The 15,541-nt window shown below is 44.2% G+C and overlaps 2 protein-coding genes across 3 annotated transcripts in view; one reads left to right on the plus strand and one right to left on the minus strand.

Annotated features, from left to right (window-relative positions):
* The window catches only part of LOC105290126, a 21,279-nt gene extending 19,605 nt beyond the window's left edge, over window positions 1-1,674 (minus strand). The window contains exons 1-2 of one of the 2 annotated variants that reach the window (XM_023528856.1): window positions 927-1,674; window positions 194-237 (exon numbers count right to left, since the gene is read on the minus strand). In XM_023528856.1, the coding sequence (XP_023384624.1) occupies window positions 206-237; window positions 927-1,659 (765 nt within the window). In that variant the 5' untranslated portion in view covers window positions 1,660-1,674 and the 3' untranslated portion in view covers window positions 194-205. Of the gene's footprint in view, window positions 1-193 lie in introns of those variants that run through there. The other variant, XR_002779613.1, reaches the window with a different exon arrangement.
* On the plus strand, window positions 1,396-12,093 carry CALM1 (calmodulin 1). The gene is made up of 6 exons (XM_011357137.2): window positions 1,396-1,614; window positions 4,426-4,456; window positions 5,396-5,539; window positions 7,690-7,796; window positions 8,193-8,328; window positions 8,492-12,093. The coding sequence occupies exons 1-6, from the start codon at window positions 1,612-1,614 to the stop codon at window positions 8,518-8,520; spliced, it is 450 nt and encodes a 149-aa protein (XP_011355439.1). The 5' UTR covers window positions 1,396-1,611; the 3' UTR covers window positions 8,521-12,093.
* Window positions 12,094-15,541: the final 3,448 nt, after the last annotated feature.

The following is a 15,541-nucleotide window of genomic DNA, read 5'->3' on the forward strand; positions in this document are numbered from 1 at the left end:
TTCTGCAGCATTCTAGAAGGAACATAAGAAAGAGCTCTACAGATGCTTGAGGTTACCTCAGAAGTCCTGTGGCATCTGCAATGTGGCTGAACATTTTCCGTTCTCTTAAAACACCTTTCTGCAGTCTTTCTCAAAGCCAGAAACAAACATAACCAAGCAAAGCCCTTTCAAGCAGAGCTTGTCACTCACTCACTTTGCCACATTCTCAGAAGGTAACTTGCAACTGTTGCCCAGGCCCTGTAAACAAAAGATCAAATTCTGTGTTCTGCTTTGGCAAGAAAAGACACTGCAACGCTTTGTTAAATTTTCTTTTATCTTTCGTTCTTTCTTTACGAGTTTTGGGCTTCAAATTAATAGCTAGAATTGTCCTTTTTCTAGTTTACAGAAAATTGGAAACAGTAAATTTAAGGACTAAAATGCTACTTAAAAATGAATATAATCGAAATTGTAGGTTAAAATAGGGTCTAGCTCCACAGTTGAGTCAGTTAGTTGTGTGTTCCAGCTGTCATCTGAGGGATTCTAAGAATCTTTTCCTTCTTTGTTTCTATGGATTTATGAATAAAAATCTGATCCCTCTCAAGATCAAGAAAATTAAGAGAAAAAAAAATCAAAGCATAGGTTGTAAGGTCTATAGAAGATGCTTCGATATATTAATGTCAGTAAGACTGGAGCCAGGATGAATAGTATTTTCCATAGAAAAAAGAGAACAAATCGGCAGGGGAAGAGATATCATTCAGGCATATAAAAAAAATTCAGTGGAAACGTAAAAACATTAAAATGAGTGGCTAAGTATATGAGCACGACAGATTTAATGATTGAGCATATATAATTTGTCTCACATAATGCTTCAAATTTTGAGAAACAAAACGTCCGAACAATTTCTTGCACGAGGAAATTGCTTTGCCCCTCCCATCGCCCTTCCAGACCTCTCTCCTTGGAAGCTGAGGGTGTGCGATCAATTCTTCTGTCCCCAGCTCCCTGCGGCCGCCCCCAGCCCCTAGACGTCCCGCGGCTCCCGGAACCGGACCGGCTGCCCCAGAGGAGCAGTAGGAGGTGTGATGGAGGGGTCTCGCAGGTGGGGTGGGGCTGGGGCTTCTGGAGCCGAGGGCAGCCCCAGGTCGGGACCGTGCAGGCGCTCTGTCCCCGCCCCGGCCCCAGGTGGGGCCTGCCTCGAAGCCCCTCTCCTCTCTCCGAACGCTTTGCGTTCGGGCTGAGGCCTGGGTCGGCGGTGGCGGGCGCGCAGAGGGCGGCGGGAGGCCGGGCGCGCCGGGGGTGGGGCCAAGCGGGCAAGGCCCGGCCCTCGCGGCACCGCTCTGAGCGAAGGGGCCGCAGTCGCGGCGGAGGGATACGGAGCACGGTATATATTTCGCAGAGCGCAGACTCGCACTTCGGCATTGGTGTTGGGAACATCGCGGGCGCGGCGCCGTTACTCGCATTCGGACGGCGGCGGTGGCAGCGGCAGCGGCAGCGGCACATCGCGCAGCGCACACCGCGCCTTAGCAGCAGCAGCAGCAGCAGCCACAGCCGCAGCGGAGGCACCTCCGCCGTTACAGCCCCTGCGCTGGTGCAGCCACCTTCGATCCCTCTGCTCTTCCACCCTCCGTTCGCACCATGGTAGGTCGGGAGTGGCAGACGCCAGCGTAGCAGCTGCCTGCACATGACTTCTATACAAATTTGTAGTTCAGTCCGGGTTTTTTTCTTTTTTTGCTGTATTTCTGGTGGGCTTTTTTTTTTTTCTTTTTCGAGTGTTACGCAGCAGTTGCGTTTAAGAAGGATGCATTCCAGATTTGCATCTCGGTTTCCTCCGTCAGGGATCTTCATTTAAATTTCGGTCCCTTTGGAACAGGACCTGGCTGTCCGCGGGCAGGGGCTCTGGCTGCTGTGCACCCGGGCTTCCGCATCCACCCCCTCCCCCAGCCCCGCACCACTGCATCCAGCGCGCCGCACCCGGGCTGCCCGCAGCGCTGCGCCTCGGCCGGGGCCCCGGGGGGTGGGGGAGCCGGGCGGGGCCAGCACTAGCTCTCTCCACCCCACCCCCCGCCTTTCCCCCGGCTTGAAGTCGGTGGGTCGCGCGGGCTGGGGAGAATGAATGGGCTGGTGGCGCACATTGCTCCGGCCAAGGCGTTGGGGGCGCCGTCAGCGTCGTTCCCCCATCTCCCAGCGGACCCCGCTGGCCACCCTCAGCCGCTCTCCCCTCCTCCCTCCTGGGGGGCGCGGCGCGGGCGTGGGCTGGGAAGGAAGGAGCCGGGGAAGGGTGGGGTGGGGGCAGGAAGGCGAGGGATGGGGGGCGGAGAGGGCGGAAGCGGCGGGCCGGCCGCCCTGTGCCCGGGCGGAGCCCTGCGGTGTGGCCAGGGCTCGTGTCTACCTGTTTCGCACCCTTGCAGCCCCCCACCCAGTGCGGCAGTATAGGCGTGCGTGAGCCTTGGTACACTCGGAGGCGCCTTCCCGCGGGAGGCGCTAGGCTGGCGCTAATTGGGGCGGGGGGGGTGGGGGAGGAGGGAGCTGGCGCGCGGCTCGGTTTCCATTAGAGACGCAAAGTTTCTGCTCCGGGAGGAGGCGGTGGCGCGGCGGGCTCGCCGCCTGGGGGAGCTGAAGCGGGTGGGAGGCACGGGACGGACTTGGCCCCCGCCCGCCGCGCGGCCCAGGAGTGGATGTGGGAGTGGGAAGTCGCCTTGGCTTGGGAGGGGCGGCGCCTTCGTCCCCGCGCTGGGGCTGCCTCGCCCCCGGGACCCTGCCTGCCCTTGAGGCTTCCGCCCTAGCCTAGCCCCTCGCTCAGCATTTCCCCACTCAGCGCCACTTCCCAGTCCGCAGGGAGATGCCCTCCACGTTTCCGCTTTCTCTGCAGCTTCTAGATTTCCAGATACGCCTGTGCGCCTTGCTGGGTGTGTTTTCCACAGCCCCCTTCCTCCCTCGGCGGGCAGAGCTGACATCACCCACAGAGTTTTCTGGCTTGGTGAGGTAGGGAGATGGCCCCCGGCAGGCCCAGAACACCTTTGCCCCCAAGGCCAGTGCGATTGGGGGATATTTCCTTGTCGAGGAAGGCTGATGCTCTCGATAACCCCTCTCACCCGACAATTTTGCGGCGAGGTGGGACTGTTCTTCCTGGTAAGGTGACAGCTTTTGCGAGGTGCGGCAGCGCTTCCTGTTGTACAAGACAGACGTTGCCCTGGCGTTACATAAATCATCATGTCTCCCTCATTTGATGTAAAGAAAACCGACTTGCAGTCACTGGGTTAGAAAGGAAGGAAGATCCAATTCTAATTGGAAAAAAGAAGTTTTCAGGATATTGGAACACCGTTGCTAATTGTGAATGTTTTCATTAAAAAGTTAGAATAAACTTGGTTAGTTTTCTGTTAGGACTGATTTTGTAACTGGCTTCATTAGGCGCCCTTCATTAAAATAAAAATTCACATGTTAGCTCTTTGAGATCACGAATTCTCCTGGCTGGAGGCACAGGTTCAGTGTTGCCGAGACCAAATAATGCAAGTGAAAATTACCTTCCTGGCCATTACCGCCTCTAGTAAAGTGTTTATTGTGAGCAGCTCTTAAGTTATCTTTAAGGTGGGTAGAGTAAATATCTTCCAGCAACGTTCCTCTTCTCCAGAAAAAGATATAATATCATGATTATTGTGTAGTTTTTTGTATACTTAATTTTTGCAGTTTTGCAACAGCTTAGTTGTAGGTGGTTCTCTTTTTTCCCCTGGCTTCTGAATCAATTTGACCAAGGCATCAGCCATTGTAAATGGTAGGCTTTTAACAAATAACTGCCTAATTTAAGTGATTGAAAGCATTTATTACATTGAAATGAAGTTGGTGGGATAACCCATTGCGGTATATTTATTTTTTCCACTTAATTGTATCTCATAAAATGGATATAAAAGCCTATAATCCAACCCAATGCCATTATGTAATGCCAGTTTGGAGATTTGGAGCACCCGCAGCAATGCGCAAGGTGCGCTAAAAGCCTTCCTCTGGACGAGATCTTGGCTGCGGTGACAGCAGTGTTAGGTTGGGTCCCTTGATGGAAGCGGGGACTGTGGCGTCCGTGGTGCAGTAGGTGGCGCCCTTTTTGCTTTGAGCCTGCTGCTGCAGCCGATGTTGTGGGACCTTTGGCCACTAGAGGTGCCATTTTTCAAATTATGAACTGACCCTACCTAGTTAGACCTTACTGCCTGTGTGCCCAGAAGAGAAAGCCTGAATGAAGCGAGATGTTGTCACTTCCTTGTCATCCTTTGTCTTTAAAATAGCATAAAGGGTTCCCTTTATTCTAATTGTTTTCATTAAGTGACAATACTGTAGTTTTTAAATAGTTGATAATTTTTTTTTAAATATTGATTTTCTAAAGGTCACAGAGTATAATTGGAAAAACATTGTTAATCTCAAAGTGGTGTAAGTTGAATTGTAACATTTTCTTTCTCCATGTAGGCTGATCAGCTGACCGAAGAACAGATTGCTGGTAAGTTGATGGGTTCAGAAGTCCCCAGTAGGCCAGAAAAGTAGGCAACACTCCATTTTGGTGACTGTCCCGTCTCCCTTAATCTGAACAGTTTTCTGAGAATTTAAATCAATGAAAACAAGCAGAAATATTTAGGTCAGGTGTTACTCTTTGCTGGTATTTCGGAGATAACGTGAAAGGAAGGAGAACAAGAACACCCGTTCGTTATTCTCTGGAGTAGCAGTAGCCGACTCAGTTTGCGAGGTTTTGCATATAATGAGATTGTACTGAGTCTGCTTTTCAAATGTAGTTTAGAATTTGTATGCCACAGGTATTTTAGTAAACCACCATGAAAGCTTGTGTTTGCTATTCTATAATCAATGGAAAATCAATGGAAATGGGTAAAATGAGTGTTAGGACCATTATAATTGGGGAGTGAGTTGTGTTAGTTTAGATTTTAGCTCTTAATAGTCCCTAGAGGACTTTTTTGAGGTGGTTTCTCCTTAGGAAACCAGGAATGCCTTTGGAAAATCTGAATGCCATGTAGAGAAAACATACTGGTGACTTGGGAATGTACAGTTCTAGTAACTTCTTCAAATTGACATGAGACAAGGCATTCTTATGTGTACAAATTTAATGGGAAGAGACTTTAAGGGAACACGTGGACCAATCTTCACTTGTCACATTGGACTTAGGACTGATTTAAACGTGTTCAAGTTTAGCCTTTAAAAATGTGAGTCTATTGTGGTTTTATGGAGCTGGTTACTAGGAGCAATGTTTGCTTTATGGATATAAAGGTCAGTCCAGCAGGACTTTTGTGCTCTTTATTTCAATAGAGTCCAGGCAGTTTTTGAGAACTTAAACACCTTGGACAGCTTGCTTGGCCAGCCCTTGGAAAGTGTGTATTGTGGCTGGGTTGGGTAAAGACATTTATTCTAAAAGGTAAACTTTTGTTTTCAGAATTCAAGGAAGCTTTCTCTCTATTTGACAAAGATGGTGATGGCACCATCACAACAAAGGAACTTGGAACTGTCATGAGGTCACTGGGTCAGAACCCAACAGAAGCCGAATTGCAGGATATGATCAATGAGGTGGATGCTGACGGTAAGGGCTTTAGAACTATGAATGAGTGCCAGTGTTGTGTAATTCACGTTCAGACATGTTGGGAGATTGTCTTTCATGTCCCCAGAACAAAGCAAATGTACAGAGATCTTTTCTGTGGTTGCCTTAATGGCCATTGACAATTAAAACAGAAGATTATGGACCTGCCTTTCACCCTGCTCAATGTCTAGAACATTTCCTGGATCGGATCACTGTATTGTTCTTTTCTACCTGCTGTGACCTACAGCTCAATCTTTTATCAACTGGCCCATGAATCTGCACTGAGTTCTGTGGGGATGTAAAAAATAAATAGCCATAGACCTTTGAAAAAAGCTTCCTGTCTCTAAGAGGAGCAGAAAAACACCAAGCGAAGTGGGCGAAGAGCACTCTTCTTAAGTATTTGCATAGAATTGGATACAGTGTGAGCCAAAAATGTGTTTATTGAAGAGAATTTTGAAGGTCACGTGAGGCTTGAAGGTGGGGTACATGCTGACTGGGGAATAGAGCGACAGAACCTAATAGAAGGAGATGTATAAGGCATGGAGCAAGAAGGAACAAACAGTGACCCCTGTAGTAGTTCGTCACCGATTGGTCATTCATTCCTCTGGACTCTTTGGATGATAGACTTTATTGTTTACTCTCTTCCATCAGTAAACAGTTTTTGGCCACTCCCTCCCCCCAAAAGAAATGTATTTTTGGAAACCATATATATGTACTATATAACATTGTAGAACTTAATAAGCTTTTAAAAGGCGAGCAAAGAATAAACAACTTGGATCTGGATTACTTTCTAGATGGTTGCCTTGATAGTAGTCATTAAATATAGAATCAAAAGGTGATAAAGTGGAGTTACACTTGTCCGGTCATGTGCATTTAGAAGCAGGGGCTTCGGTTAAGTTCTTTAACAATGGTTTCAGTCTATTCAAACTGCTTCTGAGGTCTGTTTCCATCCTTAATATTGTTTTAGAAAAAGGTCCCTCATTCTCTCTAGTTTGATAAGATGATCAGCCATCTGGAAATATAGAGTGGCTCTCTCCTGTTTTGTATAAACCCTGGGACACTGGGCTTGGGGACCGGCAAAGTGTATCAGGCCTTCAGATTGTATGGAACGAGAGAGAGAGGTTGTCCCAGGCGACAAAATCTAGTATTCACAGTGAATAAATATGATGCCTAAGGACATCTCTATATCGCTGTGAGATAACACTCCAAATAATTTTGACTTGCATAAATATCAATAATACTTTAAAATTTTAGAGGCCAAAAGGACTTGAAAGGATCTCTGAGTTACTATTTTAATTTGAAAGTACTGGTGAAAATGAATAACTTAACCCAAGGCTTTTTTTCTTTTAATTTTTTTTTTATTTAAGCTACATTATATATTGGATGCTTTGTCTTTGGGGTTTGATTGATATCTCAGTTTTAGAGAAGTTGTTTGGAACCCTGGCCATAGAACAGATTCTTCTGACATGGTTTCCTAGAAGTTAATGGTCTGAGCTGTGCAAACACTTCTGAGCTTTGCCCTTAATGGGAACTAAAGAAACTGAGTTGGGGAGAAAACGATTAGGTGACTTAATCGTCATAATGTGGCTGAGAAATGTCATGTCCCCTGTAGAAGACAGTTTCTAAAACTTTATGGTTTATGGCATAATAGAGTCAGTTTATTCCCTCATGATCCTTTTCATCCCTAAAAACATTTTGTGTTCTGGGTGGCTGAAATCTGGGCCTTGACCAGTATCACTAGCCAAGGCAGAGTTGGAGCCCAGTGATTGCCCCGACTTGGAGTGGGGGCGGGGGTATGGGGGAGACAATCTCGACTGCTTCTCCGGTGCTTCCCTTGGGAATGGAAAGATTCAGCCTGCCGTGCTGTGTGCTTTTTTCTCCTGAACTGTACAGACCCCTTCAGTGGTCAAGGGTCCATATATGCAGTTTCCTTTGCGTCATTGAATGCTATCCAGAGCATTGATTATTAGTTTGAGTTATGTGAAATTGCCCTGTGAAGTACTTCAGTAGTTTAGACCTGCAAATCGTTCAACCTAATAAAATTACCAGTTTGTCTAGCAAAGTGCTTATTCTGTGAAGTTCTAAAATTATTACTGTGGAGGAGCATTACTGGAGCATTTATTTTACATGAGCTTTTTATTTTTTAATTCGAGGCAATGGCACCATTGACTTCCCAGAATTTTTGACTATGATGGCTAGAAAAATGAAAGATACAGACAGTGAAGAAGAGATCCGCGAGGCATTCCGAGTCTTTGACAAGGTAATCCTGCATCTACGTTGCAGATGATACTTCTGTACGGCTTTTTTGCTATTTCTAAAAGCTTCAACAGTCTGTTCTCGTTCTTCCCTAACTGCCTGAGCCTCTAAAATCTCACTTTCAAATATCCTGACTTATTGCAGTAACCTTATCGAGTGAGGGTAAGCAGAATAAATAGAGAAAATTTGAACCAAGGTTCTTGAATGGTACTTTCGATTTCTGTTAGCTTTTGAAAGCCTGTGTGTTTTTTGAGTTTGTCGACTGCACGTATGTGGTGGGTGGAGGTGGGAACTGGAGATCAGAGGCTTGTCGACGAGAGCAGGGTCAGCAGTAACTCGAGGGCACTATCCTTGCCCACACTATCAGTCACTGTCAGTAATAATCGCTGAATGTTCACAGGATGGCAATGGGTACATCAGTGCGGCAGAGCTACGTCACGTCATGACAAACTTAGGAGAGAAGCTAACAGATGAAGAAGTAGATGAAATGATCAGAGAAGCAGATATTGATGGAGATGGACAAGTCAACTATGAAGGTAAAACACAACAATTCTTAGCTTAGTTTTCAATCTTCCTTTTACGGATATAAACAAGTTAACGGCTTCACAAGACATTCACTGATTTTTTTATGCATAGTAGAGATGTGTTCATTAAGGCTGCTTTTGAAGGTAACTGAAAGTTATGATTATGTCTTTTCAGAATTCGTACAGATGATGACTGCAAAATGAAGACCTACTTTCAACTCCTTTCCCCCCCTCTAGAAGAATCAAATTGAATCTTTTACTTACCTCTTGCAAAAAAAAAAAAAAAAATCATTTACTCATTCTGTTTCTATATAGCAAAACTGAATGTCAAAAGTACCTTCTGTCCACACACACAAAACAATCTGCATGTATTGGTTGGTGGTCCTGTCCCCTAAAGATCAAGCTACACCTCAGTTTTACAGTATATAAATACTTGTACTACCTTAACGATAAGGAAGCACTTAGTGGACTCCTCGCAGTTCCATTTGCTAATGATTATTAATACACTGTTTGGGCTGGCCAGTTTTTCATGCATGCAGCTTGACAATTGAGCACAGTCAGGCATTTGTATTAAAAACGAAAAATGAAAAAACAAATTCAAAACCACGTCAAATGGGTTCTAGTTCAGTTTGTTAGTATAAATTGTCATCGCTGGTTTACTGAAAGCAAACACATTTAAAATTGGTTTACCTCAGGATGTGTGTAGAAAAATGGGTGAAGGATAAACTGTCTAGACGTAGTCCCACTAGCAGGTTGGTCCTCTTGTACTTCCATGTGCCCTGACCCTTGGTGATGGTGACACACCCTGGTGGCATGCCCACGTGTGTTGGTTTAGCGTTGTCTGCATTGTACTAGAGCGAAATGGGTGTCAGGCTGTCACCGTTCACACAAATTTTTAAAAAGAAACTTTTACCAAGGGAGCATCTTTGGACTCTCTGTTTTTAAAACCTTCCGAACCATGACTTGGAGCCGGCAGAGGTAGGCTGTGGCTGTGGACTTCAGCACAACCATCAACATTGCTGTTCAAGAAATCACGATTTACGTCCATTCCAAGTTGTAAATGCTAGTCTTTTTATTTTATTTTTTTTCCAATAAAAAGACCATTAACTTAAAGCGGTGTTAAATGCTTTGTAAAGCTGAGATCTAAACGGGGACAAGGCAGTCGGAGGGGAGGCCAGTGTACCTTTAAATGCCCCCCAGCCCAGCCTTGGGGTTCCCTACCTTCCGGCATTCAAGCACCAACCTCTGAGCCTGAGACCTTGCCTAAACCAAGCAGATGCCGATCGCTTCATGTTTATGGACGTGTAGCTCTATTGTATTTTCACTGGGGGTTGGGGAGGGGAGACTGAATCTTGGTAACTTAATGATTATCCGGGCAGAGCTCTTAAGGAAAAAAATCCACTTTCTCTCAAGCATGTATTTAGGGGTTCTTCTCAGTTGTGCTGCTGATTACCTGTTTTATGTAACTACTTGAGACCATCTGTGCAGGAGACATAATTTAGTGTGTCTGTAATTCAGTCTTTGCTGTGTGTGGTAGAAGCAGTAGTCACTTTTCTAAGCCAGTCTTTATGCCTAAAAGACTACCAGTCATTATTTGATTCACAATTTTTAATTTATGATTACCTTAGCCTCCTTTTACTTTTTAAGTTGAATTGACTTTGCTCTTTTTCCCGTAAGAACTAATGGTAGCCCTTAGCTTGAAAGTCAAATTCTAACCAAGAGGGCATTTCATATCTAATTATAAAACTAACCAAAACTAAGAGACAGAGACCCTGGTACTGGTTTTTGCAGTGGGGTTGGGCTGCTTTGAAAAAGCCCCCTTAAAAGGCTTATTGCATTTAGTGCAGAACTTCTGAAATGAAGGCTAGATGTGCATTTTTCAGAGTGTTAACTGGTTGTATCTTATTAGCAAGATTTGGGTTTGAAGTGTGTGTGTGGGAGGTTTTAATTTGCCAGGGAACAGTGGCAGGCTGCTAGCGAGGCAGTGAGAAGCCCTTGGCAGCCAAATGGGTGCATTCAGGGCTGATTTATAGAGACCCTTGGCTTCTCCCTCTCCTACTCCCCGTCTTTCTGGCATTTTGCAGCTTGTTAGATTTCCTGCCAGAGGGGTGGGTCAGAGCAGTGGAGAGGAGCCCCCCACCCATCTTCCTCTGCTGCTGGTGCTTACACTCAGTGGTTGGTAGAAGAGAGGTCGACGTCGTGAGCGAGGGTTGGCTTTCACGATTGGCTGAATCTGGAAGGAACACCTAAGAATACCTTAGGGGTTCTGGTGAGATTTGACTGAGGGCTCCTGGTTCAAATTAATTAGCGACCTGGATGTTTCTTGCAGGGAGGTCCGGTAGCCTGGCTGTCGACCCAGTCTCAGGCCTATGGTAGATGACCTCTTGGTTGTTTCACAGAGGGTTGAGGGTGATCTGACTTGTTTTTGAAAATTTTGCCTTCTTTCTTACCTTTTCAACCAAGTCTTGTTCTAGAAGCTGGGTGGACTCCATTTTAGTGGTCCCACAGTCTTTCTCAGAAGACTACCTTTAGAATCAGATTCTTCTATGGTCAGGATGCTGTATAGGAACCAGAAACCTTTTCCCCGGTGTCTGCGGAGATTTAACCAGGGATGCTGAGTTCTACTTTGGCGCAGAGGTGCAGCCCAGTCTGCTGTAGCCCTTTTCTTTGAGGGGACGGCGAGCCCAGGGGTTAGGTGTTTGCAGTCTGCGTGTGAATTTGTGAGTAAATAGCTGGGTGTTGTGGCAGTACTCTCAAGTTGGTTAGCATCTTCTTGTAAACTCTTGCCCCTAGTTCTAACTGCTCTATAAATATACATATATACTTATATATATATATACATACGTATTTATATATATATATAAAGTGACTAGTTTAACTGGCATCCCGCTTGAGCCTGAGACTTGCCATAAAAAACTGCTGAGTACTTGGCAAACACTTTCATAATTTTGTTCTCCATCTGTTTGGGGTAGGTGTTGAGCAAGGCAAATGTATCTTGTTTCAGATGGGCTTTTAAGGCATGGTTGCCGAGGAGGGCTTTTTCTGATTTTTGACAAATGAATTTTTGCACACTTTAATTGGTGTCTTTCGGCAACTTAAACACATTGAAAATTAGCTACTGTACATATTTTTATATTCTCTTTATAAATGCATGTCTGACTGTACTTGTAACCATATTGTAATGAGTTGGCTGTCCAGTAGGCCTAGCACTGCTATGGCCTGTCAGAGTAGCAGCATATTATTCGCCCCTCTGCATACTGGGAACTTTTTCCTAAACGAAGAATGTAAATTTGGTCAATCTGCTCTTTGTTCATTCAATTATTTCAAACATTTGAATTAATTATTGTATATCCTAAATAATCCTTTTACTGTATATTCTAAATTTATCCTTTTGGCAGTGACTAGATTCCACGAATGTGTCTTAATCTATCCCTTCAGCTGGCAGTTAACTATTCTTTTTTTTAATCCCTTAAAGTTGTTCTATAGGAGACAGAAATTCTTTGCTGTCTGTATCCCTTGGAGTAAGAAGGTAGTGGCATGGGTGGAGTGTGTGGACTTTCTCCAGATCTATTATAATGTTCATTAAACATGTCTGTAGCAAAGATGGTGGCGATCTGTAAAGGAGATGTACTTGAACGTTTCTGTAAATCTTGAGATAAACTGGAGATTTAACCACCTCTCTGATGGGGGACCAACTCTTATGGAAACTGTAAATAAGTTTTATTTATAAATCTGGCACTGTATTCAATAAACATTTCTGCAGCCTTTCATCTCTAACTGCGAATTGTGTAGGTTTTTAGCTTGCGTAGCTTTCAATCCCTTTTGCTCAATGAACAAGATATACCTGCCCTCGGATGTAATTCTACCTGGGCCCTAGTTTGGTAGGTGAGCAGGAGGGACCAGAAAAACCATAGACACATCCCACTGCAACCCGACTCTAGTTTTAAGTAGTTTAGGTGTTAATAACACATTTTAACACAATCTCTAGGCCTCTTAATGTATCCAGATTTGCTTTATGCAGAAAATGTACATAAAAACACTTCCTGTTAACCTCAACATTAATCTAAATCTCTTTAGGAATTGTGTAAAGAAATATACTTTAAAAATAAGACGGGAATTTTAAATCACAAGCACATGCCTCTACTGTTGAGAGCAGGGCAGCCGAGGAAAACGGAGTGGGTTGCAACTTTCATTCAGAACCTTGGAGTTGAAACGTCCCCCTTCAGTGCTGTCTCACATGGGCTTCTCTAGCAGGAAGGACTGCTTCTAGGCTCCACCTGCTTCCAGAAGGATATTTTCCCAGCTGCCTAACCCATTTTTTCCCCCCACTGCACAGAAGCAGTAAGAGGGCTGAAAAGAAGGAATGATCACAGGGTAAGCCCCTACTTTGACCACAAAGCTTCAGACATCTCTGGAAAGCATTTAAATAGCCCCTCCTGTATACAGGAGCTGGGACTACAAGAGCGGTGGACACCATCGTGGATACAGAGTCGCTCTTGAGATTTTAAGGCCTGGCTTCTCCTTTTGGGTCTGTCCCTCTAGCTTTGGGCAGGTTCTCTACCATCTCTGAGCCTCAGTTTCTTCCTTGGTAAAAAGATGATTGGACCAAGTACCTTCTAGCTGTGGCTTTCTAGGATTCTGACCAACTCAGCTTGGCATCACTTGTTTAAATTGAAATTGCAGCCTAAAGAGTGGGAGGCAAAATTGTGTAGGAGTGCCATATGCTTTGAGATGACAAATGGGATTTTTAAAATCTCAGCAGCCCCATGTTAGGGGTGGAATGGAGGGTAAGCTTGCTATTAAGGATGTGATGTAATATTGGAACACGGGTCAGAGAAACTGAGCATTAAGTGACTTCCATACTCCTCCCAGGACGGAAATAGGAAGCCACCATTCGGCCTGCAAGAGATTCAGTCCAAGTGACAACGTCGTCTGGTTTTTGGCAGCTTTGGCCCAGGAAAAACACACACACACACACACATACTCTCCCAGATTTGAACTGAACTTGCCTGGGCACTGGGGGCTGGATTACCCAGTTTCAGGATGCCTTAGAAGGAAATAAAACTTCAAGTTTTTTATAGCTTGGTGCATCTCCTCTCCCACTGCCCTCAACTCTGCCAGGCAGTGGGCGGAGTTAGCGCAGACTCCAGCGCCCCATGGGAGACCTGACAAGGCCGAGGCGCTGGCTGGCTTCCCATCTCATGGCCGACAATTCCTGAACTTGGGTTAAAAAAAAGGTGGCAATCTTCCTCATATGAACTATTTACGTTCTGCCTGTGTGTCAGCAACCTTTGGAGTGAATGTGTACACACTCAGTATTTCAAATGTCACCTTTTAAAGTTTTATTTTCATTCTTACAAAGATGAAAGGGAAAACCCCAGTTTCCTCCTCGTTAGATAATTTCTTAAGTATTTTCTTACAACATTTTTTTTTTTTTACATTCTGGCTGCTTATAAGCATGTAGTTTGCTTTTAAACTAATTTTCTTTCTGATTTTGACTCGTAGTATACTCTTCAAGTTATGATCTTTTTAAATTACTTTGCTTTATAGTAAAAGATGAATTCCCTCTCCCCAACACCAACTAGTACCGATGAAGATTTGAGATAATGGATTATTTAAAAAATAGAACAGAAATGAAAAAGCAATTATAAAATGCTAATATCTTAGTTAAAAGGACTGGGTCATACATTGTAGGTGTCTGTATCTGGTGACTCTCAAACTTTTGGGAATACTTCCCATGACAAGAAGCTCATTGCCTCAACAGGCAACCTAGTCCTATTGTTACAAGAGTTTCTTCTGATTATAAAAGAAATGCTATTTATTGAATAAAATTTGTGATAGCAAGTGGCCCTACTACCCTGAAAATATAATTAACACTTTGTATTTCCATCGTGAATTTTTTCTCACCATATGGATGCAGAGATATAGTTAAAAAAATTGAGAGCTGTATGTATGTTTTTTTTTCAAAATTAAGCATAATATTCCTTATTATATACAATTACATATTCTATATACACACATGTATTATGATCTTTCTTATACTCTTTTTCTTGATATAATCTATGTACCATAAAATTCATCCTTTAAAAGTATACAATTCAGTGGTTTTTAATATATTTACAAGGTTGTATAACTATTGACACTAATTTTAGAACATTTTCATCAACTTAGAAAGAAATCCTATACCCATTAGTAGTCACTCTCTGTTCTCCCTCCGCCCTTGGCAACCGAATCTACTTTCTCTGTCTATTGATTTGCCTATTCTGGCCATATATAAATGGAATCGTGTATTCATAATTTTTATTCTTTTTTTTTTACTTTTTATACCCAACATTTCTCTATATATTTAAATTCTCGGATATCATTTTTAGGAGTTCGCTATATCAATATGGCATAATTTAGTTAGCTAGTCCCCTAATAAAGGTCATTTAGCACATTCCATTTCGAGCAGTTCTAAGTGTGAGAACATTTTTAATAGGTTGAAACCTGCTTCCTTTTAGCTTCCACACATTGATTCTCCTCTGATCGTGACCCTCCTGCCTCCCTCTTATAAGGAAACTCGTGATGACATGGGACCACCTGGATAGTCCAGGATACTCTTCACCCCAAGATCCTTAACTTAATCACATTTGCAGTCTCTTTTTGCCATGTGAGGGAACATATTCATAGGTTCCAGGAATTAGAGTGTGGACACTTTGGGGGGCCTTTGTTCTGTTTGCCACAGCCTGGGATTGGCTTAGCTTAGATCAGGTGTTGTCTTAGATCACTGGACCAATGAACCACCGCTAGGGAGCTGGGCTACTCTGAGATCAGGGCAGCTCCCACAGGAACCACAGGGATGTGAGAGTTCTCAGAAGGGGAACGATGCACGGAGGGGATGAAAGGTCTTCCTTCAGGATCATTGCCATCCGCTTATCGCCCAAACTAGAAACATGGGGGTCATTCATAATCCCTGCCTGCTCCCTTGTGCAATATCAATTATAACATTTTAACCAACACTTGCATAGCACTTAGTCTGTGCCAAACATTGGTCTAAACCCTTGACACATAGTCACTCATATAATCTTCTCAATAGTCCCATGAAATAGTTATTATCAGCTCCATTTTCCAGAAGGGAACCTGCAGCACAGAGAAGCACCAACACCTGCCCAAGGTCTCACAGCCAGGAAGCTGAGAGCTAAGGTTTGAACCCAGGAAAACTGGCTCCAGAGGCTATGTTCTTAAC

This window comes from Pteropus vampyrus, unplaced genomic scaffold, assembly GCF_000151845.1.
Source record: "Pteropus vampyrus isolate Shadow unplaced genomic scaffold, Pvam_2.0 Scaffold32, whole genome shotgun sequence".
Classification (NCBI taxonomy): domain Eukaryota; kingdom Metazoa; phylum Chordata; class Mammalia; order Chiroptera; family Pteropodidae; genus Pteropus; species Pteropus vampyrus.

Coding starts and splice junctions, on each gene's coding strand:
- CALM1 (XM_011357137.2), top strand. Junction 4,457..5,395: donor GACCGAAGAACAGATTGCTG/GTAAGTTGATGG, acceptor TTTTGTTTTCAG/AATTCAAGGAAGCTTTCTCT. Junction 7,797..8,192: donor CATTCCGAGTCTTTGACAAG/GTAATCCTGCAT, acceptor GAATGTTCACAG/GATGGCAATGGGTACATCAG.